This window comes from Eschrichtius robustus, chromosome 16 (genome assembly GCF_028021215.1).
Source record: "Eschrichtius robustus isolate mEscRob2 chromosome 16, mEscRob2.pri, whole genome shotgun sequence".
In the NCBI taxonomy this organism is placed as follows: Eukaryota; Metazoa; Chordata; class Mammalia; order Artiodactyla; family Eschrichtiidae; genus Eschrichtius; species Eschrichtius robustus.
In genome coordinates this window covers 21,958,363-21,984,167 of record NC_090839.1, presented here as the reverse complement: position 1 = coordinate 21,984,167, position 25,805 = coordinate 21,958,363, and the positions used below count along the sequence as shown (strand labels likewise).

Genomic DNA, 25,805 nt, shown 5'->3' with positions numbered 1-25,805 from the left:
AAAAGGCCAAAGGTACCAGAAAAGCCTCTAAACTTCAGTTCTTGGAGCAAAAGGAAGGTTTGTTTCTGGGTGACAGAGGTGACCATTACCCCAAGTGACTGCTAGAAGCTTACAAGCCATAGAGTAGGACAGACAAAGTCCCCGTCTTGTCAGTTTGGAGAAAGTATAACGTGGTATGTTCCGTCTGACTGATCAGGGCATGTGAAAAGCAGAGAGAGAGAAGAAAATCTATTTGTACAAGCACTGAAGAAAAAAAATCAAAAGGAGGAAGGTACCCAAAATTTTACCACCTTAACACATCAGTTGGTTTCTTTTACATCATGGTGTTTGACTAGCAGTGCTCTAGAACTGAAAGGAGACAGTTCTGTGATACACATGCCACTTGGTACACACACAGACTATATGCCACACAGGGAAGAGCTCTGGGGAGATGTGTTCCGATCTGCAGATTTTTTTTAATTGAGGTGAAATGTATAGAACATAAAAGTAATAACCATTTTAAAGTGTATGCATTTCAGTGGCGTTTAGTACATTCATAGTATTATGCAACCACCACCCATATCAAGTTCCAAAACATTTCACATTCCATCATACCAAAAGAAAACCCTGTACCCATTAACGAGTCATTCCCTATGCGCCCCCTCCTCCCAGCCCCTGGCAACCGCCAGCCTGCTTTCTATCCCCATGGATTTGCCAATGCTGGATATTTCATATAATTGTGTCTGGCTTCTTTCACTTAGCATGTTTTTTAGGTTCATCCACGTTGTAGCATGTATCAGTACTTCATTTCTTTTTATGGCTGAATTGTCCATTGTATAGGTATGAAAAAATGTCTACCCATTAATTTATTGATGGACAGTTGGATTGTTTCTGCATTTTGGCCATTATGAATAATGGTGCTGTAAACAGTTGTGTACAAGTTTTTGTGGGGACATATGTTTTATTTCTCTTGGGTATATGTATAACTAGGAATAGAATTGCTGGGTCATAAAGTGAATTCTATGTTTAACTTTTTGAGGAACCACCAAAACTGTTTCCCATAGCAGCTGTACCATTTTACATTCCCATTAGCAGTGTATGAGGGTTCCAGTTTCTCCACATCCTTGTCAGCACTTGATAACTGTCTGTCCTTTTTAAATTCTAGCCATCCTAGTGGATGTGAAGCGATATCTTGTGGTTTTGATTTGCATTTCCATGACGACTAACGGGGATGAGCGTCTTAGCATGTGCTTGTTGGCCATTTGTGTATCTTTTTTTTGAGCAGTGTTTATTCAAGGCCTGTGCCCATTTTTGAATTGGGTTGTTTGTTCTTGAATTGTAAGAGTTCTTTGTATGTTCTGGATATTAAACTCTTATCAGATAAATGCTTTGCAGATATTTTCTCCCATTTTATAAGTTGTCTTTTCACTTTCTTCATAATGCCCTTTGAAGTAGTAAGTTTTTAATTTTGGTGAGTTCTACTGTGTTTTTTCTTGTGTTGCCTGTGTTTTGGTGTCACATTTAAGAATCCATTGGCAAATCCCAGATCATGAAGATTTACTCCTGTGTTTTCTTCTAGGAGTTTTGTAGTTTTAGCTTTTACATTTGGGTTGTTGAGTTAATTTTGGTGTATGACGTGAGGTGGGGCAGGGGGAGGTGAGTGCAACTTCATTATCTGCATATAGATATCTAGTTGCCCCAGCACCATTTGTTGTCCCCCACTGAATACTTGGCACTTTTGTAAAAAATCGGTTGGCCATAGATGTATGGGTTTATTTCTGGACTGTCTGTTCTATTCCACTGATCTGTGTGTCTGTCCTATGCAGGTATCACAACTCTTTTGATCTCTGTAGCTTCATAGTAAGTTTTAAGATCAGAAAATGTGAGTTCTCAACTTTGTTGTTGTTTTTCATTATTGTTTGGCTATTTGGGGCCTGTTGCAATTCTGTGTGAATTTGAGGATCAGCTTTTCCATTTCTGCAAGAAAGGCTGTTGGAGTTTTAATAGGAATTGTATTGAATCTGGAGATTGCTTTGGGCACTATTGCCATTTTAACAATCTTAGGCATTCTAATCCATGAACATGAGATGTCGTCCCAATTATTTAGGTATGCTTTAATTTCTGCTGCAGGATTTTAAAAGAGATGCTAGAGTACCACTTACTGATGCACTTGATATTATAAAGGTCCTGTTTAGGTGCCCTGGGTATCAGGGACCACAGTAGAAGACAGTATGCGCCTCCTTTCAGTAGGCAGTGTCTTACGCACCTCTAGAAGGCATGCATATGTATGCGTGTGCACTCAACAAAGTCACCAGGGCATGGTCAGTGACAGCCAGCTTCACTCTGCAAAGTAAAGGCCTGGATGTCTAGGTAAGGTCGTTAACAGGATTACTGAGCTGGACAGAACCTTAGAGGTTGTATAGTCCAGCTTCTGAATTGGTAAAGAAACTCAGACCCAGAGTTAGCCCAAACCAGGAATACAATTCAAAGCAGACATCTTGTAATTTTTATTGGGTTTGTGTTTTTGTTTGTTTATTGTGGGTTTTTTAAATTAATTAATTTATTTCATAAGGTCAGGTCACAGCAGAAAGACACTCTACACAGAAGAGTAGCCAGAGTTGATCATTTCAGCAATCCCAAGAATCTTGTTTCAGAGACATGACATCTTACGTAGGGGGATTAAAATGGTTGCATGAAAGCATTCTAAAGTGGCCCTCGAGAAAACCTTTCTGAGTTTGAGAGAGCCCATTTTGCCACCAAGGTTCTGAGTACCCTCCTGCTATAACTGTGCATGCTCTTGCTCTGAGAGGAAGGGAGAAATTGGTTTATGGAACTTGGACCTGCTGCTCTTTCCCCAGCTTGGCTCCTCCCCCTCAGCTGTAATGAATTCAGGAGCACAGCTTTCTACTTCAGGCAACACAGCTGGGAAGGGGGAAACGGCCCGGAATCCAGCATTGTCTTGTGATTCTTCATGTATCTGTTTGTAATTTGGTTATAACAGACTTCAGAAAGTCTTTGACTGTAGCTGAGGGGCGCTAAACCAAACTGCTGGCCGTCTGTTGTTTTTGGCAGCATCCTCCACCTCCCTGCAGGGAGCACGTGGTTAGAAGTGTTCATTCCTGTAATGGGATAGGCAGTAGGTGGAGATAGAGAGCTCCTTTTTTGTCAGCTTTGGAGTAAATTCTCCCCTTTCCCCATGGTGATGGAAGCCAGTATCTCGTCATCCATTATAGTGAGGGCAGATGGGAGCAGGTGATCTAATCCTCATTTTATAATCGGAGGGGGTTTTTGTTTGTTTTTTTGGTTTTTAAAAAATTTTTGGCCGCACTGCGTGGCATACGGAATCTTAGTTCCCTGACCAGGGATTGAACCCGTGTCTCCTGCAGTGGAATGAACCCGTGTCCCCTGCAGTGGAAGCTCTCAGTCCTAACCACTGGCCCACCAGGGAATTCCCTAATCCTCACTTTAGATAAGAAGACAAAGCTCAGCATTTATATGAGCAATTCAAGGTCACAGAGGAAGTCAGTGAGGACCAGAACCCCAGTCTCCTGAAACCTGACTCCAGTGATCATCTACTGTGTTCCCCTGGGAACTGAGAGGCCCTGCCTGGTCCCCCACTAAGCAGTCTTCTACACTCACTGCCCTTCCTCAGCATGTCATTCTTTCCTCCCTAGACTAGCAGTGCTGTCAGCACCACGGGCTGTAGAATAGTTGTTGAGGCAGGTCAGTCTGCTCACATGGGTCAAGTGATCAGGGGGGTTGTACTCATGTCCTTCCCCACACAGCAGGCCTTGGCTTGCTTACTGCTTTTTCATCCCTTTGATGTGGGACCCTTTTTTTTTTTTTTTTTTAAATAGGTTTCCCTCCAATAGTTGGGGACTTTTCTTGAGTTGTGTGGTTCTGTGAGTAATTTGGAGTTTGGAGGCAGTGTTTAGTCCTTGGATTCCTTCCATTCATTTTAGGTGCTGATTATAGCTCAGGCCAGATTTGCAGCTGGAACTTTTATCTATCGGTGTGTGCGCTTAGGTGTGTGTGTGTGTTCTTTCTATATTAATCTCTTGTCACTCCAGGGGGGAAAATGCCCCATATAATGTACTTCACTTACTTGGTGACCTAAGGGCATGGTTCACTGACATTTGAGACTTTACACTGAAAAAAGTGATGTGATTTCAAAGCTCTCCCAGCTGGAATTCCATACTTTTTTTTTTTTTAAGATTTTTTTTGGTGTGGACCAATTTTAAAGTCTTTATTGAATTTGTTACAATATTGCTTCTGTTTTATGTTTTGGGTTTTTTTGCCGCAAGGCATGTGGGAGCTTAGCTCCCTGACCAGGGATCAAACCCACACCCCCTGCATTGGAAGGCAAAGTTTTAACCACTGGACCACCAGGGAAGTCCCTGGAATTCCATACTTTTAGCCACAGCGTTGTTTTTGTATTTATAGTTCAACTGTTGATGAATCCTCCTCCTTCCTGAAACAGCTCCACTGAGTTTTAGCTGGTGTATGTAGCACTAATTTTTCGTATTTATTTATAAAGTGCATATACATATTGAGTCAAAACAGCATCCGGGCCCCATGTCACTGCTTGTCTTTGAAAACATTCATTCTTATTCAACTAATATTCAGTTCTTTCTCTTTTCTTTTTTTCTGATTATAAAAGAAGCACATCATAGGAAACGTAGAAAAATTAAGTATAAAGAAAAAAATCGTAATCTCACGACCCAGAGATAACTACTTTTAGTTTTGATATATTTCTTTTATTTTTTTCCTCCTATTTTAAAATTAAAATAATCATAATGTCATGCTTTTTAAAACTTTACGTGATCATTTTCCCTTATTGACAAAAACTTTATAAACATTTTAAATGGCTGCTTGAATCTCTGTGGTTGGATATTCAATGATTATTTTTATTGTACTGTTTCTTTTTTCTTCCCCCCCCCCCCCCCCCCCCCACTTTGGGCTAACTTTTAGTCTGGATTATTTCCTTCCTATAAATTTCTAAAAATTGATTCTGTATGTGTGCAGATGTCTGCTTGTCTCTAAGTACCCTGCAGGTCATATGCATTTTAAGGTCTTTGCCACCAGTAGGCATTTCTGTCTTAAGGGTTCTTGATCTTTTTCAAAGCATCTTAGGCAGTCTAGAACTTTATTGAGCTTTATAGACAGACAGAAGATATATATGTATAATATGTGTATATATATCCACAGGTTAAGGATTAATCTTCGTTTTATGAAGGAATGAACATTGAATAGTTTAATTAGACAAATAGGGCTCTCTTCTAGGTTTTATCTGTTTACATTTGGAACAGCTGTGGGAAAATAGCAATTACTTCTTATTATAGTATTGACTTGAGTGAGCATAACTTTGAGAGCAGAGTTCAGATTACAGAAATTTGAGCTCTTGTGTCTAGGTGTCTATTTGACCCAATGGATACATGTTATTTCGAGCAAAGATCTATTTTAGTCTTTATGAATGTTCCTACTCCTGTTAAGGTGGGTCTTCTACTCCCACTTCAAGTTGTGATTTTTGAAGAAAGTAAAATTGGATTGTGGCATACTCTGCAATCTTCTAAGTTATATCTCTGACTTGTTTTTCCTTATAAAATGTAGGACTTGAAATAAGGTCAGAAAGAGTCTTTTTCCATGATTAGGGCAAAAATGTGCATGCTTATAAGAGCCAACCTGAAACCTTTACAAAGTCCCTGAGGTACATACAGCATGCTTCACGTAAAGAAGTTATGGTACCAGCCAAATGTCATTATGACTCTGCCAGCCTCCTTATTTGTTCTCTTCCTTATTCAGGTTCTTCAGCATCTTTAGGAAAAAGTGTGGACCACTCTCTTGCTTCTTCCAGTCATTAGGTACTTTGAGAATTTTAAGCAGAGTAACTTTACAAATTTCAACTCGGCAAAAATTTGCCAGCAGCCTTCTAAGCATTCTTGGGGTTTGGATAGTGATTATGTATAGACACATCCCACTTTTTCTTCATGATGTCTGGTATGATGTATTTGGTGCTTTTCCGAGTCCTTTTATTTTGCCCATAGTGTTTCTGCTCCGTGGGACGTAAACTCACTAGGAGTTATTCCCAGAAAGATACCGTTTGCCCCAGTTAGGATTTAGTGATGAGGACCTGAAGTGCCCATTCCAGGCTCTTTCTGACTTTCTCTACTGAGACCAGTGGTCTTTGCAGCCTCTTGTCTTTGGCGTGGTTTTTCATTTATAAAATAACAGTTTTACCCTCACCTGGGGCAAACAGGTTCCAGTACTTGTCTAACCTAAGTTGTTAGTGTTTGCCTTTCTTTATCCCACAGGATCTTTAGGGCCAGGTTATTTTCCTTTCTGTGGAAGAAGTCTCCAGTAGGCTGGCTGAAGGGGTCCTTCTCAGCACGTGGAGCATGCTTTGCCTCTCTAATATTTTTTTTAAATCACATTCACACAAGCACACCCCTGCACCACTACCACTATCCCTTTGTAACTTCGTGTCTCTCCTTGCTGCCTCTGCTTACCCCATTGCAGCTTAGCAGGCGTATCTCCATTACTGTCTTTAGAATCTTCTACCAGTAGTCTGATCTCAAAAGCCAAAAGATACTTTTCAGTCTCTGTCTCTCATCTCCTTTTCTCTTTTTGGCCCTCTCTATAGCATTTTATACTATTTAATAATTTTTATGTGTTTTCCTTCTCTGGTTTCTGTATCCCACCTTCTGCTGGTTCTAGGACTTTTGTCCTTTAATCAGCTTTTCTCCATCCTTGCCCTTCATTTTATTTTGTTATTATTATTTTTAATAAATTTATTTATTTATTTATTTTTGGCTGTGTTGGGTCTTCGTTTCTGTGCGAGGGCTTTCTCTAGTTGCGGCAAGCGGGGGCCACTGTTCATCGCGGTGCGCGGGCCTCTCACAGTTGCGGCACTCTCCTGTTGCGGAGCACAGGCTCCAGACACGCAGGCTCAGTAGCTGTGGCGCACGGGCCTAGTTGCTCTGCGGCATGTGGGATCTTCCCAGACCAGGGCTCGAACCCGTGTCCCCTGCATTGGCAGGCAGACTGTCAACCACCGTGCCACCAAGGAAGCCCCCCCATCCTTGCCCTTTAAATGTGGGTTTTCCTTTAGCTTTTTTCTTATTCCAGACCTTTTCCTTGAGTGACATAAAGTGGCTTCAGCTACCACCTTTGTGCTGATGGCTTAAATCTAAATCTTTACCTAGACCCTTCCTTGTACTTAAGACCCATTTATCTTATTTCCACAGACACTTCTTACTTAATATGGTCAAACCACACCATCTCTTCCCTTCCAACCTTTCCTTTCCTCCTCTTCCCCTCTCTTGGAGAGGAGCATTGCCGTTCATCAAAACCAGACCCTGGACCTCATCCAGTGTTTCTCCCCCTATTTTTCCCACCTCCCACACCAGTCATTTCACCCTCCTCATGTCCCAGTCTCTCCCTCAGCTCCTCTGCTGCACCTCTGCCAGACAAGCTCCCGTCGCCTGTCTTCCACATTGGAGTAGTCACCAAGCCATTGTGATCTTTGTCTCCTCAAGTTTCCTTGAATTTGTCCCCCTTCTCTTCATCTCTGTCTCCACCTCCACCACCTTAGTTCAGGCTGTCACCATGTCTCACCTGGTCGCCTGCAGTAGCCTCGTTACTGGTCCATCTGCATTTGTTCTTATGCCCTGTGATCCATTCTTTGCATGGCACCCTGTGATGTTTTCAGCATGCAGCTCTGGGCATGTCATTCTCTGCTCAAACATTTAAATGGCTTCCCATTGCTCCTAGAATATAGGCCCAAATCCTCACATGTGGCCGTCCCCCCACCCCACCCCAGGACTTGGCCCCTGCTGACCTCATCAGCCATATCTCTTGCCGTGTTCCATTGCATTTTGTCTGTGCTGGCCTTCTTTTGTCTCTGGCTTCATATGTGCTGCTCCCTCTGCCTAGAACACTCTCTCCCTCCTTTACTTCCCACTGGTTACCCTTACCTTGTTGATCCCCATTCATCATTTATATCCCAAGTCAAACAGTATTTCCCGGAAACCCCATCTCCACCCCATAAAGCCAGGTCTCTCCCCGCTGCCACCCTCCATATATACTGTCGTAGCTCCCTATCATTTTCCTTTAGAGCACCACATAGTTTGTCATTCTGTTTAGGGATTATTTGGTGATTCTCTGACCAGATCATAAAATCCTGGCTGTATTGTCATTCTTTCATCCCCAACCCTATCCTGATGCTTGGCTCAGCGTCTCACCTCAGGTGGCACATATGGTTGCAGTTTGGTTCATCTCCAGGTGCAGTCAGAGGATGTCTTCAACGGGGGCTCCTTCTGGTTGAGGACATTCCTACGAGATCTAGGCTTTACTCCTGAGACACATTCTTTTTCTCGCTCAGCTTTTAGATTGATAGGGTTGGACTATGGTGCCACCTAATTAAAAATTCTGTGACTTTTTTCCCCTCGTCTTGGAGGTCATGGGCCTTTTCATTTTCTCAAGCCAGCTTCTAGTAAATGTGCTAAATTTTCAGGTCATACTCAAATGGTTTGTGGGAGGAAGGACTTTGTATCCCATTAATAATTCTCTTTTTCTTCAATTCTGTACACCTTTAACATATAAATCAGGAAGATTAAATATTACTTATAAAATAATAAACATGGGAGGGGTGATTGTTCTTTTCCCCTCTCAGATCTGTTCATTGACATTGAACAGTTTTGTAGGACTGCTTTTGAGACCAAGTGCTTGGTCTCATTCAGAACTCACCATCACCCCAGGATATAGGCATTATTTCCATTCCCATCTTAGGAGGACGCTAAGCCCAGCAAGGTAAAGTCACATGTCGTACCACAGACAAGAGGTAGAGTAGGATCTGAACCTTGGATTTTATGACTCTGAGTTTTTTCTGTTCGACCACAGAGACCTCCCTCCAGTGGGAGTGTGATAAACCCTCAGTCTTTCGGAGGAGTTAGGAAATGCATTTTCTTCCTTTTTTTGCTAATGGGAAGGAATTGATGTTTTTTTTATTGCTTATAGAGAGAGCTGTATCCAAATACTGTGCAGTAACCTACAGGCTAGCCTGCTTCAGGCAGACCGTATAGCACTTAAAATTATAATAAACATTGCTTAAAATTATTTTGTGTGAAAAATGTCCATTTCCTTTCTACCCTTTGCTTCTCATTTGCCTTCTAGGAATGCTTGACTCCACCAGTATTAGGCTCAAAAGGAGAAACAGGTGAAAAGTTGGCACCTTTGATGCTTGCACAGCATCAATAACCTGGTTCTTTATTAAAATAGTCATTAAGGAAGTCAGTTTGTGGGGGCTTTATTTGCATAAAACTTGCATATTTGAAGGTTAACTTTTTTAAAAAGAACTAATTATAAATAATTCTTCCTATACATTAGTATTTTGGTTTTATCTGGTTTTGTATGAGGGATCCATTGCATAAATGGTGTAAGCATTTTTGAAGGACCCAGGTCATTTTTAAATAAGTCTCTTTTTAAAGCACTTTTATAGGCATCCGTTAAATTGTGAATTTTAGCTTTATGATTACGTTAAGGTTTGAAAATTTGCCCAGTCCTAAAACTGATTTTATTTTTGTTAGTTTCATTTTTTATTAGTTTAGTTATGTATATACAATGACTTTTCATTCTTCTTCCCTTGCTTTTGCAATTCCCTATCAGAAGGGGGTTTTTGTTGTGATAGTAGAAGCTCCCTTAAACCTTTTGTGTAGAGGGTCCTCTGGGGAGAAGGAAATACCCTGAAAACACTTTGTGGTATGATTTCAAGTTTAAGAAGCCTGTTCCCACTTGATTCCTCCAATGGATGGTTGGATCGCTCTGAGAATACTCCTAATTGTAGTCATTTTGTCATTTTCCCTTCTGGGAAGTACCTTGTGTGTTCTGTTGGAACGGGGTGGGGGTGAGGGATTTCCTCCTCTGCCCCTCTTGAGCTTTTGTGGCTGGACTAAGAATAAAACTGACAGAAGGCAGATTAAGAGGAGAAAAAGAAACAAATTTTCATCATGTGCATGGAAATCTCATAAAAATGGGACCTAAGAAGTAGCCAGAGAAGGCAGCTTTTATACTTTTTAGACAAACAATAAATTTGTGAGGAATTGACAGCACAAAAAAACTTAGGCTTTGGGTGCTTAATTAGAAAAGAATCTAAACAGAATTTAAGCTTGGGGTAGTAAATTAAAGAAGTAAAGTAACAAGGTTTGTTTATACAGGCTTCTCGGCTCTGAATTCCTTGTCTCTGACAGTAAGTGTGTCCTTCTACCGCCAGATGCAGAGAGAACCTTTCACGTGAGAGATTTATTTCTTGCTTTTCAGGGAGACAGAGGAGGGTCAGGGTCTTTTTTTTTCCTTATAGCAGCGGCTTCTTAAGCAGCTTCAATTCAAAATAATCAATATGCCATGGTGGCACATTTTGGGGCAGCCCACTCTGAGCCCCAACAATACCTTTATTACTGATTTTAGTAATGGAGCCGCGAGGCCCTGAATACTGGGATCGGAGCCATGACTTCCTCTTTTCCCTGTATCTTGCATCTTACTCAGCAGCTCCAGCCCTGCTGTGACACCCCAGAATGTATCATTTTGAGATGTCTCCGCTGCCACTAAGTCATATGGAGCATGGAGCTGGGTGAGAGAGAGGTGCAAGTCAGTGATGGCTTTTCAGCGTTCCCGTGTAGATCCTTGAAGAAAAATTTAAAACAGCATTCTTATTTTCAGTCCAAAGATCTATAGGTTGTACTTTCCCTTAAAAAAAATGAATGAAAGAAAGAGAAATTAATTAACTAATTGGGGTTTAAGTAGAAGCTGTGACTTCTACGTGTAGATCCTGTGAGCCTTAGTGGCAAGAGGTGAGCCTCCTGGCAGGACGAGGGGGCTGAGTGGGCACGTTAAGTAATCTTAGGGCGAGGATCAGCTTCCCCTTTCTGCCTGGCTCTCTTTACCCTTCATACGATGAAGCCGTTCTTTGACTTTGAAGCCGTCCTCTGAACAGGGCCCTTCATAAACTTCTTCATGCATAATAACCCTTTATGATTCTTAATTGGGAGTAGCCAAGCAGTGGGTGATTTTTATATACCGTATGTCCTATAGCACAGCAGAGCAAGATAAAGGAACACATGAGTCTTGTTACTGGAAATCTTATCAAATCAAGCCCCTGCCTGTGGTGTTATTTCTTATGTAAATAATTCTTAGCAAGAAAAAAGTAGGTTTGACAGTGTTTACATTTTGATCGGTATTTCTTACATGAGTTGCTAGAGGAGATGCTTCTAATTTTGTTGTTTTGAAAATGAAATTCCTGTCGAAAGGTCACTGTGATGTCGGACCCTGTCATTTCTAACCATCTTATCCCCAAGCTCATCTGCAGCGTGTCAGATTTGGCTTACCGCTCTAACCAAAAAAGGCAAAGAATGTGTCAGCCTTGCTTCCTTCAGCCAGTTGTCTTGGTACTCCGTGCTGGACTGTGTTCCCGCAGAGTCAGCTGGATCCATAGGAAGCAGGGGGACGTTGGACACATTTTCTCCCTCTGGTTTGAAGAGTCTGTGAGGCAAGATTCCAGCGCTTTGTCAGGACCATAAATCCTCGGCATTATCTTAGAACTACGCATTGGGCCTTTACCTTCTATGTTTTAAACATTTCTTGGCAGTCAGATAAACCCAGGCAATTCCTCACAGGTGCCTGCTTTCCCCTCCACCTCCTCTCCTCAAGGATCCTGAAACAGGGCAGCCGTAGCAGCAAATCTGGTGGAACTCCTGCCTGTTTCATGGCTCCCCATGGCCTCTCTAGGGTGGCGTGGGGTTTGCTGCAGTAGGTGCCTGTAGCAGAATGGAGGGTTCAGCTCAACCCATCACCTCTGCCACCACCCCAGTATAAATTATGCATGAGCAGGGAAGGAAAAGCAACAGCTGCCTGGGTTTGCCTTGTCTTTTCTTGCTTAAGGTAGGTAGTGGAGGAAGAGGCAAGTGTCTGAAGACAAGAGTACGAAAAAGAGCCGTGTGAAGTGTGGGTGAGGTGAATTAGCTGGTAGGGAGAGAAGACTGATGAGCAGGAGCGGTGCAGCGGCGTCATCTGCTGGTGTAAATGGTACAGGGTTTGATCTCTCAAATTCCTGTACCAGGCAAGGCAAGGGGGCATGAGCCTTAGATTAAAGGCTAAGTCCTCTGTTACAAGTGTAAGGTATTTTAAACAAGGAGCATGTGACCACCTTGCCACATCATTTGTCTGAATGGTACTTGGTGATTGTGGGATGCAGCACACTTAAATGAGTCAAAAGAACTTGAATGGGTCTCATCACTTTGAAGTTGGTTTTCATGGTATCATGAAAGGAAGCCTGGATTTCTGCTGAGCACAGGAGTTGCTGAGGGCATGGTTTGGAACCTTGTAGCAGCAGAGCTTGTGGACCACAGTTGTCAGAAGGCAGGCTAGTAGGTTGAGATAAAAGATTCTTGGATTCTCCTGAGGTCTGTTTCCTTTGCCCGTCCAGAACCTAAGAGAATAACTGGAAAGGCAGCTATCAAGGGAGTGCCGTGACCCGACCGGCAGATTCTTCACAGGGACCACCGGGGAAGTCCCTGTTTTAACAGTTTTAAAAGCAGTCTTTACCTGTATTTAGATATTTAGAGTATATATCTAGTCACTCTTGCTGATACATTTTAACCTCTTGTCCCATTGGTCATTTTTTTTTAAGGCTATTTTTTAGAACAATTTTAGGTTCACAGCAAAATTAAGAGGAAGGTACAAAGATTTCCCATATACTCCCTATCCTCAGATATGTATAGTCTCCCAACTATCAACATTCTCCAGGTGTGGTACATTTGTTACTGTTGATGAACCTACACTGACACACTATAATCACCTAAAGTCAGTAGTTTACATTAGGGTTCACATTGGTGTTGTACATTCTGTGGGTTTGGACAAATGTATAATTTATCATTACAGTATTTTCACTACCCTAAAAATCATCTCTGCTCCACCTGTTCATCCCTGCCTACTTCCCTCCAACCTTTGTCTCCATGATTTTGCCTTTTCCAAAATGTCATATAGTTGGATTCATACAGTAGTTAGCCTTTTCAGATTGGCTTCTTTCACTAAATGATATGCATTTAAGGTTTCTCCATGTCTTTTCATGGCTTGATAGCTCATTTCTTTTTAGTGCTGAATAATATGCTGTTGTTTGGATGTACCAAAGTTTATTTATCCATTCACCTACTTAAGGACATCTTGGTTGATTCCAACTTTTGGAAGTTAGGAATAAGGCTGTTATGAACATTCGCGTGCAGGTATTTGTGTGGGCATAGATATTCATCTCCTTTGGGTAAATACCAACAAGCATGATTGCTGGATCATATGGTAAGAGTATGTTTAGTTTTGTAAGAAGCCACCAAATTGTCTTCCAAAGTGGCTGTACCATTTTGCATTCCCACCAGCAATGTATTTGACAGTTCCTCTTGCTCCACATCCTAACCAACATGTGGTGTTGTTGGTGTTCTGTGCTTTGGCTATTCTAATAGGTGTGGGTGGTATCTCAACAGTGTTTTAATTTGCATGTCCCTGATGACATGTGATGTCTTTCACAAACGTTTTCTCCCAGTCTCTGGCTTGTCTTTTCATTCTCTTGACAGTCTTTTGCAGAGTTGAAATTTTTCATTTTAATGAAGTCCAGCTTGTCAGTTCTTTCATGGATCATGCCATTGGTGTCCTATGTAAAAAGTCATCACCAAGCCAAAGACCATTTAGATTTTCTCCTGTGTTATCTTCTAGGAGTTTTATAGTTTTGTGTTTTACCTTTAGGTCTCTGATTCATTTTGAGTTAATTTTTGTAAAGGATGTAAGATTTGTGTCTAGATCTGGTTTTTTGCATGTGGATGTCCAGTTGTTGAAAATACTATCTTTTCTCCGCTGTATTGCCTTTGCTCCTTTGTCAAAGATCAGTTGATTATATGGGTCTATTTCTGGGCTCTCTATTCTGTTGCATTGATCTATTTGTTTATTCTTTTGCCAGTATTGCATTGTCTGGATTACCACAGCTTAAAGTAAGTCTTTTTTTTTTTTTTTTAAAGTGATCAGTTGTTTTTTTTTTTTTTAATTAATTTATTTATTTATTTTTGGCTGTGTTGGGTCTTCGTTTCTATACGAGGGCTTTCTCTAGTTGGGGCGAGCGGGGGCCACTCTTCTTTGCGGTGCGCGGGCCTCTCACTGTCACGGCCTCTCTTGTTGCGGAGCACAGGCTCCAGACGCGCAGGCTCAGTAGTTGTGGCTCACGGGCCTAGTTGCTCCACGGCATGTGGGGTCTTCCCAGACCAGGGCTCGAACCTGTGTCCCCTGCATCGGCAGGCAGATTCTCAACCACTGCGCCACCAGGGAAGCCCTAAAGTAAGTCTTGGAGTCAGGTAGTTTCTAACTTTGTTCTTCCTTTTTAACATTGTGTTGGCTATTCAGAATCTTTTGCCTCGCCATATAAACTTTAGAATTAGTTTGTCTGTATCTACAGAATAACTTGCTGTGGTTTTGTTGGGATTGCCTTGGATCTGTAGATCAAGTTGGGAAGAACAGACATCCTAATAGTATTGAATATTCCTATCCATGAACATGGAATATCTCTCCATTTATTTACTTCTGTGTTCAGTCATCAGAATTTTGTAATTTTCCTCCTATAGATCTTATACATATTTTGTTAGATTTATACTTAAGTATTTCATTGTTTTGGGGCTAATGTAAAGGTATTTGGGTTTTAATTTCAAATTCCACTAGTTCATCACTGGTATATATAGGAAAGCAATTGACTTTTATATATTAACCTTGTATCTTGCAACTCTATGTTTTTTAATCCTTTTCAGTGAATCCCACTTTCATCCTTTCTCTAGTGATGCCCTCCTCCTAGGCTCATGCAACTGCTCTTAAAATAGAAATCCCTATGGGAAGAGAACGAGAAGAAATGCCCATGGCACAAGGAGGTATGGGCATGATTCATCCACTTTCATAGTGGCCTGAAGAGAGGACTTTAATATGGAACATATTTCCTTTTATTAAAATGAAGTTTCTGTGGTGATATCTAGAATATAATAGCAGCCTAAGCATGAGATACCTCTCCACTCTCCTAAACAGAAATAAATGGGATTTTTTTTTTTTAAGATTGCCTTTGAAGAGAGTTATTTGAACTTAAGGTAGTGTGGGGGTGTTATCAGATCAATCACTTTTCCTTTTTTAAAAACTATTTATTTATTTATTATTTATTTATTTAGGCTGCACCAGGTCTTAGTTGCAGCATGTGGACTTCTTAGTTGCGGCATGCGTGCGGGATCTAGTTCCCTGACCAGGGATCAAACCCAGGCCCCCTGCGTTGGGAGCGCAAGAGTCTTCCCACTGGACTGCCAAGGAAGTCCCAGCCACCTTTCCTTTTGACTTCAGGTGGACTTGCTAAATTAGTCTAAGGATTACCCAAGAGTGAGGACCCTTGGATTCTGATCTCAGGGCAGCTCACTAGAGACTCAGTGATTTTCAAACTGTTCTTGAGGAATTCCTTCAACTGAAGTGCTCTGTAGCTGCCCAGACTGGATGACTCTGAGTTGAGGTGGCTTTTCATTTGTCAGCTTTGGTCAGAGGATTTGGGCAGGGAGCAAGGGGTAACTATTCAGTAACTATTTTACCTTTTTTGTACCTAGAATTCAGGAGAAGTTAAATAAATGAATCCATGTCCAGTAATAAGAGAATTGGTCTTCTCTATTAATTTCCTGTGACGTCTGTGAAACCAAAGAAGAAAACTATTTGTGGAGGGAAGGGCAGAGAACCTTCACATTTTAGGTCCTCAAATTTGAAAGTAGTTTTCAGTTTCAAGAATGAAAGGTGATTACTTTATGTGGTGTGCTTGTGCGTGATATTATCTTTTATATATTGTTAATTCATTGGGCAGCTGTGTAGACACCTACTGCTTACAGGGCACTGCTGGGCATGGTGGATGCTGGGTGAAGCATATAGGTCTGGTCCTAGCCTCCCGATGCTTACTAGTTTGATGGAGGAGTCACTATCAATAATTAATGTAAGTCATTTTTTTAGTTGTATTAAGTCTACGAAGGTAAAAAATGGGGTGCCAGGAGAGCTTACTTTCCTAACCTGTCCCTTGTCTGTTCGTTTGATGGCTTGTGTGAGCAGCTCTCATTTCAGGTGGAAGGCTGACCGCCACCAGTCATGTAGGGGTGGAGCCTCCCTGCCCATTTCCCAATTCCCCTCTTCCACTCCTTGCTTGGAATTTGTCTTTACAACTCAAAGTAAGTGTTCTTCATTTAACCTTTTTCCTGTCTTATCACTCTTCCTAGGAGTGCTTAAGCTTATGCCCTCAAACCCTTTGCCTCTCTAAGTGTGCATAGGTGTCTGGCATGAAGGAATCTGGAACTTGAAGAAAAACCTTACGGGTGGTCCAGTTCCTTCAGTTTTCAGATAAAGAAGGATGAAGGAAAGGAGGGAACACGTCCACAGTCACACAGAAACTAAAAGAGCCAGAACTAAACCCAGGGCTTTGAGTCTCAGCCCTGTGCTTTCTGTTACCTTCCTGCAGGAGACGCTTTAGTCACCAAGGGCCCAGCCTCAGGAGCCTCCTTATCCTTGCAGAAACACCAAGGAGGGTGACACAGTTAGAGGGAAAAAGTCAAGCCCCAAAGGGGTTGTAAACCACAGATCTCACATGGCCCAGAGTTGTTACTCCATACAGATTTACCAAGAAGACCTTTTAGCTGGGAGCTGAGGAAAGAAAATAGTATGTTCAGTTCCTGTCATCAGGGGAGTCATATTTTAGGGAAACAGAGAAGTCTTGTATGTATGGAGAGAGTACCTAAGAGCAGTCTGTTAGGGGCGCAGTGCACAGGAAAGCCAGTGGAGATGGGGACCAATGTCTTGGATAAGGAGGAAAGATTTTTCTAGAGCAGTGGGACTCAGCAAGTAGGCGAAGGAGTGGAGTCAGGACTTTGCCAGGACCAGGAGAAGAAAGAGATCCCTTCAGGCTTGAGGGGAATCCTGAACAAACGGCCTATGCAAGCTCTGGCATGTGCATGGGGGGTTGGGAAGTTGTAAGAAGTAACATTTGGGCAGGAGCTAATTTTAGAAGATCTTGCTGCTGGGAGCAGTCATGGAGATAGTGCCGTGCCATGCTTCCCTTTCTCAGAGGAGTGACTTGAAAGCCGGGCTTCTGGAAGATAAGTCTGTTCAGGGGAGTCTACTAGAAGGCGTCACCTGGGCCTTGCTGCAGTTCTCAGGTGTGGAACAAGGAAGTCCTGGACACAGGCGGTGGCGGTGGGAATTTTGAGCTTCTGTAGTCCTTGTCTGCGAAGATAATAACTCTGGGTTAATCTAAGTTTAACACACAAAATATAGCTTTATAGTGGTTTTCCTAGCCATGTCTAGGTGGAGTTTTCAAAATGATTGTAAAGCTTAGGCTTTATTTTATTTTATAAAGTATTCTGAAATAGATAAGAACCAAAGACACTGCAAATACAAAACATCACTTTTTACTTCCAAATCTCAAGTGCTTAGTTGAATACCATTTCAGTCACTGTTGCCACTATTGAACTCTTGAGCTTTCCTTTTTTTATTTAAAGTTTTGCCTTTTGAGAGTTTGAATGAATGTTTAGCTGAATGGGGGAGGGGCTGTCTGGTGAGGAGCACACAGAGCAAGAAGGTGAGAGTACCTGTATCTGCTCTTTAAACCTGGCCATCAGCACACACAGACTTAACTGCACTGTGTTCTCTTTGTCTCCTTAGGAATATAAACAGAAGCTTGCTCGGGTAACCCAGGTCCGCAAGGAACTCAAGTCCCATATTCAGAGCTTGCCAGACCTCTCGTTGCTGCCCAACGTCACAGGGGGCTTGGCCCCCCTGCCCTCTGCTGGTGACCTGTTTTCAACTGACTAAGGCAGGTGTCATGCCCCAGACTCCCATCTGTACCAGCAGAAAGAAGAGGGCAAGTCATGGTTGGAAATAACCTAGTAGCCCCTGGTTCTATCCCTCTTTCTGCTCGGCCCCCCCAGCCTCAAGAAAGAACCGCAGGGTCTGATTCTCCTCTCCAGCCTCTCCTGTTGAGCACAATTGAGGACAGTGGCGAATGGAATCCAGTTTAGATTTATATTTGGAAAGAATACAAACTCACTTCATGTTTCCATGCCCCTGTTGGTTTTCCGTTCTTAGCTCTCTCTTTACACCCAAGAAGTTATGAAAATCATGTGTAGAAGAATCTTGTCTCTCACGACAGCATTGTGTCATGAAAGCAGCTTCTCTTTTCTGAGTTGGGCTTGTTCAAGTCCACTTGAACTTCCACTGAGGGACTCACTTCTGGAGTCGTTGGCTTTCCTGGCTGCCATCCACCCCAGAGATTGGAGGCCCAACTGTTGAGCAGCTTTGCCATAAAGAGTTTGCCCAATCTCGGATCCTCCCTTACTGTGACTTACAGCAATGCGTAGTCAAAGGCTGGGTGCATTTGTGAGCAGACTAGAGGATCTAGCAATAAGATTCAAAGCTGATCTGGGGCATCAAGTCATAGGTCAGAGAACGACTAACAGGGATCACAAGCATGAATTAAAAATAAGTTATTTGCTTTAGGTTCCTATCCAACAACCTTCCCAGGCTGCACTTATCAAGGGTGCCACCCACGGTCAGAGAGCACGTTCCTAGAAACATGATCTTTGCCCCAGTTGGTTGTGAAGGCGGTTGTTAGAAATGGCACTGTGGGCCCCCAAAGCTAAAGGCATTCTGGGAGTCCGGGCTCTGCGTGGGTGTTGCTTTGACCCTTTCTTTTGGGGAGTCGGGCACACACTAACATTTAATTCACTGCGTGGGCACATGTCCACAGCATGGTGACTAAACTTGAAAATCTCCCCTGCAAATATGACACTCTGTGCATGCTTGTCTGTCCTTTAGTTCACACCACTGCACGTGTCCTTGTGCCCCTAGGAGGAGGAGTACTTTGTGTCAGATGTTACTGAATAGCTCATCTCGGGAAGGGGGAAAGTGAGGGATATTAATTGGGGGTCTTAATTCCATTATCATGCCAGCTGACATTATGACTATATAATGTAGTTAGAAAGGATTATTACCTTGCTTTTAGTAAAGGTTAGGCCTGCTGACTGTAAGTCATTCTAATTTGGCAGGCTTATTTTTGACATTGGAAAGGGCAGAAAACAATTTGCCCCAATAATGTAATAGGAATTATAGCCCAGAGGCTGAAATCCAAAAGCTATAAAAAGGAATTCAGTGGAGGGGGCTTCACAATCTCCATTATTTTGAGTTGCTCTTTTCAGGATTACCAAAAAGCCAATTACATGTAATTTTACATGTTCAGCGTGTTAGAACATAACGTCTGTTTTTAAAAGTGTAACAGGCTTCCCTTCAAGAAGCTCTCTTGCCTGCCATGAAGTGAAAATGATAAAAAGTCATAGCAAGTACGCAGTTTAACTCTGTGTAGAACCTAGTAGCATTTAAGCTATTTTTCAGATTGAATACGGTCTGTGTGTTGTTTGCATATTGACACTGCCTGTTGTCCTGTCATTACTAAATTAATGAGTCTATATATAAAGTTTTTCTCCCAGAGGCCACAGGGCAGTAAATGACTTTTACTAAAATTGCAAAATAAATTCCAGTCTTTGCTGTTTCCATATATAAGCCCCCTGCCCGCGTGGTGTGCTGCTTCAGCCCCGCAGAGGAGCTTGCTTCTGAACAGACCCATCTTGCACAGACTCTGTGCTTTCTTTCACCAGGGAAGCAAAGTCTTACCAGCCACAAACCAGCCAAAAAGGTGTAGTGGATATCTGCTCTCATCAGCTAGGTGAAAATGTTACAACATAATGGATTTTGCCCACTGCTCTGTTTTATCTGATTGAGTCTTTGACTAGAAATTGGTGCATTACAGCAAGAGCAAGAAATGAAACTGTAGCAATTATGTAAATGAATGTGTTGGCCTCTTAACACCTGTTACTAGTGGACTTCCTGTAAGGAAGTTAGTTCTGTTTTTTTGTTCAACAAAATGTGCTTTTGTTTTTTAACTCTTAATTCTCCCACATCCTCCCCAGGAGTGCTTTTTACTTCATTTGTTTAATTTAAATGAACCTTTCTCCTTGTATGTGTGAGGTGATCTGGCAGGGCGGGGTGGGTGGGTTTTGTTCGGTGTTCTCCTATACTTAGGGCATCCGTCGGCCTCCAGGACCTTTCCTTTAGGTCTTCTTCCTCAGAAAGTCTTCAATCTTCCTTTGTTTTTTGTTCTGTTTTTTTTCTTAAAGAGTATTTTTAAAGCTTAAATTTGTATATTAATTTAGGACTTTATTTAGAAGTATAGGCTGCCATTGGCGGTAGCAGTATATTCTGAAATGTCTCATAGATATATATTTTTGAATAAAGATGGTGTTGTTGAATGACGTTGTGTAATGTTTCTTTTCCCTCCCCTGTTAGGGAACACCCAAAGCTTTGTTTGTAATCAGTGGGTAATTAGTAATCTACAATAGAGATTGTGCTGTCTCTGCAGAGTCTTGTCTCTTAGGAGTTTTTGTGACTGTTTAGTAGCCCATAAATACTCAGCACTTAGATAGTTTTTTTTTTTTTTTCCTAAAGTCTTTTTTTTTTTTAATTTATTTTATTTATTTTTGGCTGTGTTGGGTCTTCGTTTCCGTGCAAGGGCTTTCTCCAGTTGTGGCGAGCGGGGGCCACTCTTCATTGCGGTGCGTGGGCCTCTCACTGTCACGGCCTCTCCCGTTGCGGAGCACAGGCTCCAGACACGCAGGCTCAGTAGTTGTGGCTCACGGGCCTAGCCACTCCACGGCATGTGGGATCTTCCCAGACCAGGGCTCGAACCCGTGTCCCCTGCTTTGGCAGGCAGACTCTCAACCACTGCGCCACCAGGGAAGCCCTAGATAGTATTTTTTGGTTCTTTCCAGGGGGTTAATTAGCTTTAATTAGCCAATTCACACAGTACACAGGAGAGGTACCTTCATAGTTTTATCTTCATTGTACAGAAGTGGGATTGCTGGAGAGAGGTTAAATGACTCTTTCCCTAGTACCACACGGTCTCCAACAGGTTAAAACTTGGAAGCTCTTTGATTTCAGCACTTGTGTTCGTACCACTAGGCCTCCTAAGAGAGATTTGATTTTGGCAGTACAGTGAAAACCACTCTGAACAGTAAAATAAACATGTGAGATAATTGCAAACCCAAGTGGTATGTCTTTTAAAAACATTTTCTGTGGGTTTCTTTTCACTTTTAAATTCAGTGAGAGCATATTGACTATTATTGGTTAAAACTCAAAATAACAAAAAATGGTTTGCAATACTTTCCTTTGAAGCAATTGATATGTTTAGAAGGATGATTTTAACTTTTCTTACTGGGTGAGGGCAGCATTTACCAAAAGAAGTACAGTTACCAGTTTATCCCGTTTATCTCACGATGCAAAAAAACTGCCGTAGCCCTGGTCCTTCAAGGCTAAATGCAGCCCAAGATGAAGATCAGATTTGGAAAGTTGAGACTATGCATTAACCAAGTTCTGTCTTAAAATATAAAGGTTGAATGTAATATGTGAATCTCAGGAGACAAGATCTCCTTCTGTGTCCCCAGGTTTCATGGCCTAGTTAATGTCTTCACTCCTGCCTATAAATAGGAAGTCCATAATTCCTCTGGTTTAATTAGCACTTCAGGCTACAAAATGTGACTCTGAGGTCCTCAGAGCTGAGGATGGAACTAACTACCCAAGAGTTCATGAATCTGTCAAAATGCTTAACCTCTGTGATTAGAGCCGTTAACAGTGTGACCTTCCTAGGCAAGGTGCTTTCCTTTCTGGGCCTCAGTTTTCTTATCTTTGAAGTGTGTTGGACTAAATTGTTTCTGGACACCCGCCAGCCCTAAAGCATATGATTGTTGTCTTGCAGGAGAAGAATGCAGGACTGAAGTCTGAGAATGCTGGATGGCATTTGCTGGGTTCTCAATAGTATTTGATAGATAGAGTAATAATATCATCATTGTGCTGTATACGCTTATTTTTTAAAAAGTTTACATGAAATCCTGGAGACTGTGAGGATCAGAACATGAGACAGTGCCAAGACTAGGAAGATGAGAGTAAACACAGTAGCTCACTGTCTGGGGACAAACAGTCTGTGTTTGGTTTATTTGAGATCTTTAAGAAAAAGCCACCCTCCAACCTGGTTTGCTGTCTTGCTTTCTCTTACGATCATTCATCTAGCTAAACTCATTTCTCATTGCCACCTCTGTGGGATTTTCCATTTAAAAATCACTTTTCCACTCTGAGGCACAGATTCAGTTAAGAATCCTTTATTCTCCTGTACAGTATATTAGGATTCGCACAGCTTTATCTAGTGTTGAAAGCCCAGTTTGTTCAGTTTTTTAAGACTCTGAGACAGTTATTTTACATTAAGAATTCACTTCTACCCCTGGTTTGATAAATCTTAAAATTAGCAGTATGCATTAGAATTTACCTAATACTTTTTACAAATAAGAGGCAGCTGTAGCAAATGATAACCCCCATCTTCTGATCTCCTCTCACTGTGATGACCTTGGACAAGTCCCTCAGCCTTTCAGGACCTCAGCTGCTGCTTAAAGGAAATGAGTGAGGTTGACTAACCTATGAAGTCCTTTCCAGATCTAAAGTTCTGTGACTAGGCTTTCAGAATATTTCTTCCTATTGAGAATCTTATTAATAATACCTCACTCTGTAGATTTTTAAATGCCAGTTATCTGTATGAACTCATGAAATCGATAAGGTAGTTATAAGCATACCTATTAATAACTTTAAATGAGATGTTTGTAAAGAAGAGGACCTAGTACCATGTCTGGGACAAAGTAGGGGCTCAATAGTAGCTGTTACTATATTCAAATGATTGTAGTTATTTAAATGCACATGTAACAAGAGGTTAAAATAGATGTTTTTTGCAAGGCAGCAATAGATACCACATAAGTAAGTATACCATATGCTGTATTTATAATGGAGATGGTCGAAAACCTGTAGCCATCTTAAACTCCCTCACCCACATCAAGGATATACAAGAAGAGCTAAGAGTTGAAGAAGGAGAATTTTTGGTGGGGATTTCTTTGAAGAGAGCCATTTGTGTGTTTGGAGTCTCCTCAGCAAGAGTAATGGGTGCCAGTTGCCCCTCACCTCAAGGCTAGGGAAAAGGGCCTCACTGGAGCTTAATGTGCATCCCCTGTAGGGTGACAATCTGATAAACTATACAGACCCCGGCCTGGAAAAATCTAAAGGATGAGATACCAGTGGCTGGCTGGGTGCTTTGATGATGGAGCAAAGGAGAGGTGGCAGAGGTGGGTGCAGCCTCCACTTCCAGAGCTTGTTGGGCCGGGGATGTGTCTCTGCCTCCTGAGGACCAGATGTGGGCTGCGTGCAAGAGAACTGGCACGCGGTCATCTCAGAGCCTGAGCAAGAGGCGAGGGTTTCCTCCAGGAGATGAACTTCCAACTCACGGTGCTGATGAAGGATCAAAAAGCAGAGTCATGGGGGAAGTCGTCACCCCTGAGGGCTCCCTGGGGCATGAAGATGGCATGACAGGGAGAGAAGAGAGGACGGATGAGCCACCCTGAGGAGCGTTGGAGGAGGCCACATGAGAAAGACAGTTAAACTCTTGCCAAGTCGGTGCCCAGTCACCACAAAGCCTCAACTAAGGATGTTTTCTTGCTTTGCCTTCATTTCCTTACTCCCACGGCCCTACCCCTGGAGGGTCAGAAACCTTAATACACAAAGAAGGCCTCACTTCCCTGATGCTGGCTTCTGGCCTGCAGCAGGTCCAGAGAAGGCCTCAACTTCAAATGATAAGCCATTTTGATTTTAATGGAATTGGACGTTTAAATCTCTGAACTGAGACTGTTTTGCATCTTAAGTGTGACTACAGGATGATATGATGATGATGTAAGATTGACTAGAGAAGTTGTAGAGGCCTGATTTTCTTCTAGAACTAAGGGATACGCTAGTCCCACAAGTTGGATTTCAGGAGACGGTAGGAGACAAAAAGTTGCTTTGTGATTGTAATTCCACAAGCCTCCTTGTTTATCGCAATGGTTACACATATTTATTTTATGACCTTTAATTCTTTTAATTTGTAAATTTTATTTATTTTTGGCTGCTTTGGGTCTTCGTTGCTGCGCGTGGGCTTTCTCTAGTTGCGGCGAGCGGGCGCTACTCTTCGTTGCGGTGCTCAGACTTCTTATTGCGATGGCTCCTCTTTTTGTGGAGCACGGGCTCTAGGCGCGCAGGCTTCCGTAGTTGTGGCACACGGGTTCAGTAGTTGTGGCTCGCGGGCTCTAGAGCACAGGCTCAGTAGTTGTGGTGCACAGGCCTAGTTGCTCTGCGGCATGTGGGATCTTCCCAGACCAGGGCTCGAACCCATGTCCCCTGCATTGGCTGGCAGATTCCTAACCACTGCGCCACCAGGAAAGCCCAACCTTTAATTCTTGATTCATTGTTTTATTTTTGTTAACTTAAAAAGTTCCATTTCCACATCTTCAATTTGTTTCTTAATTAGTAAGTTCAAGAATTATCCTTCTCTGTGTATTTGAACACTTTTTTAAATTGTAGTAAAATGCGCAATATAAATTAACCATTTTAGCCATTTTAAAAGTGTACGATTCATTGGTATTTAATACATTCATGATGTTGTGCAACCATCACAACCTAGTTTTAGAATATCTTCATCCCCTCAAAAGGAAACCCCATAGTCATTAAGCAGTCACTCCTACTCCCAACCCCCTGGCAACCACTAATTTGCTTTCTGTCTTTATGAAATTGCCTATTCTCGATATTTAATATAAATGGAATTTTACAACATGTGATCTTTGTGTCTGGCTTTGTCCATTCACCATAGTGTTTTCAACATTCATTCATGTTATAGCATTTATCAGAATTTTATTTTTTTAATGGTTGAACAATATTCCATTGTATGGCTATCCATCAATATTTATCAGTCAGTTTATGGACATTTGAGTTTTTTTTATCTTCTATTGTCAATAGTGTTGCTATGAATATTCTTGTACAAATTTTTGTTTGAACACCTGTTTTCAATTCTTTTAGATACATACCTTGGAGTGGAAATCCTGGGTCATATGATAACTCTGTGTTTAACTAATTGAGGAACCACCAAATGATTTTCCACAATGGCTGCACCATTTACATTTCCATCAGCAATGGATGAGGGTTCCAATTTCTCCACATCCTTGCTGTGTTAGGGTTTTCCAGAGAAATAGAATCAATAGGATACTGATATATGTAGGTAGGTAGGTAGGTAGGTAGGTAGGTAGGTAGGTAGGTAGGTAGATAGATAGATAGGGATTTATTTTAAGGAATTTGCTCACAGTTGTGGAGGCTTAGTAAGTCCAAAATCTGCAGGGTAGGCCAGCACCTGGAGACCCAAGAGAGAGGTGCAGTTTGAGTCCAAAGACAGTCTGCTGGCATAATTCCTTCTTGCTCAAGGGGAGATGTCAGTCTTTGTTTTATTAAGACCTTTGGTGGGTTACCCACATTGTGGAAGGTAATCTGATTTTCTCAAAAGTCCATCCATTTAAATGTTAATCTCATCCTAAAAACACCACAGAAACATCCAAAATAATGTTCAACCAAATATATGGGCACCGTGGCCCAGCCACATAAAATTAACCATCACATTTGCCAACACTTGTTATTTTCTATTTCTAAAATTATAGCTGTGTTGGTGTCCTAGGGCTCCATAAGAAAGTACCACAAACTGGGTAGCTTAAAACAGAAAATTCATTGTCTCACAGTTCTGGAGGCTAGAAATCCAAAATCAAGGTGTTCACAGGGCCATGCTCCCTCCAAGTCACTACGGGAGGATC

General features: G+C 42.0%; 1 protein-coding gene across 1 annotated transcript in view; it reads left to right on the top strand.

Moving 5' to 3' along the window:
* Positions 1-20,085, top strand: part of RPRD1B (regulation of nuclear pre-mRNA domain containing 1B) — a 55,153-nt gene extending 35,068 nt beyond the window's left edge. The window contains exon 7 of the mRNA XM_068524525.1: positions 17,722-20,085. Within this exon, the coding sequence (XP_068380626.1) occupies positions 17,722-17,871 (150 nt within the window). The 3' untranslated portion in view covers positions 17,872-20,085. The remainder of the gene's footprint in view (positions 1-17,721) is intronic.
* Positions 20,086-25,805: the final 5,720 nt, after the last annotated feature.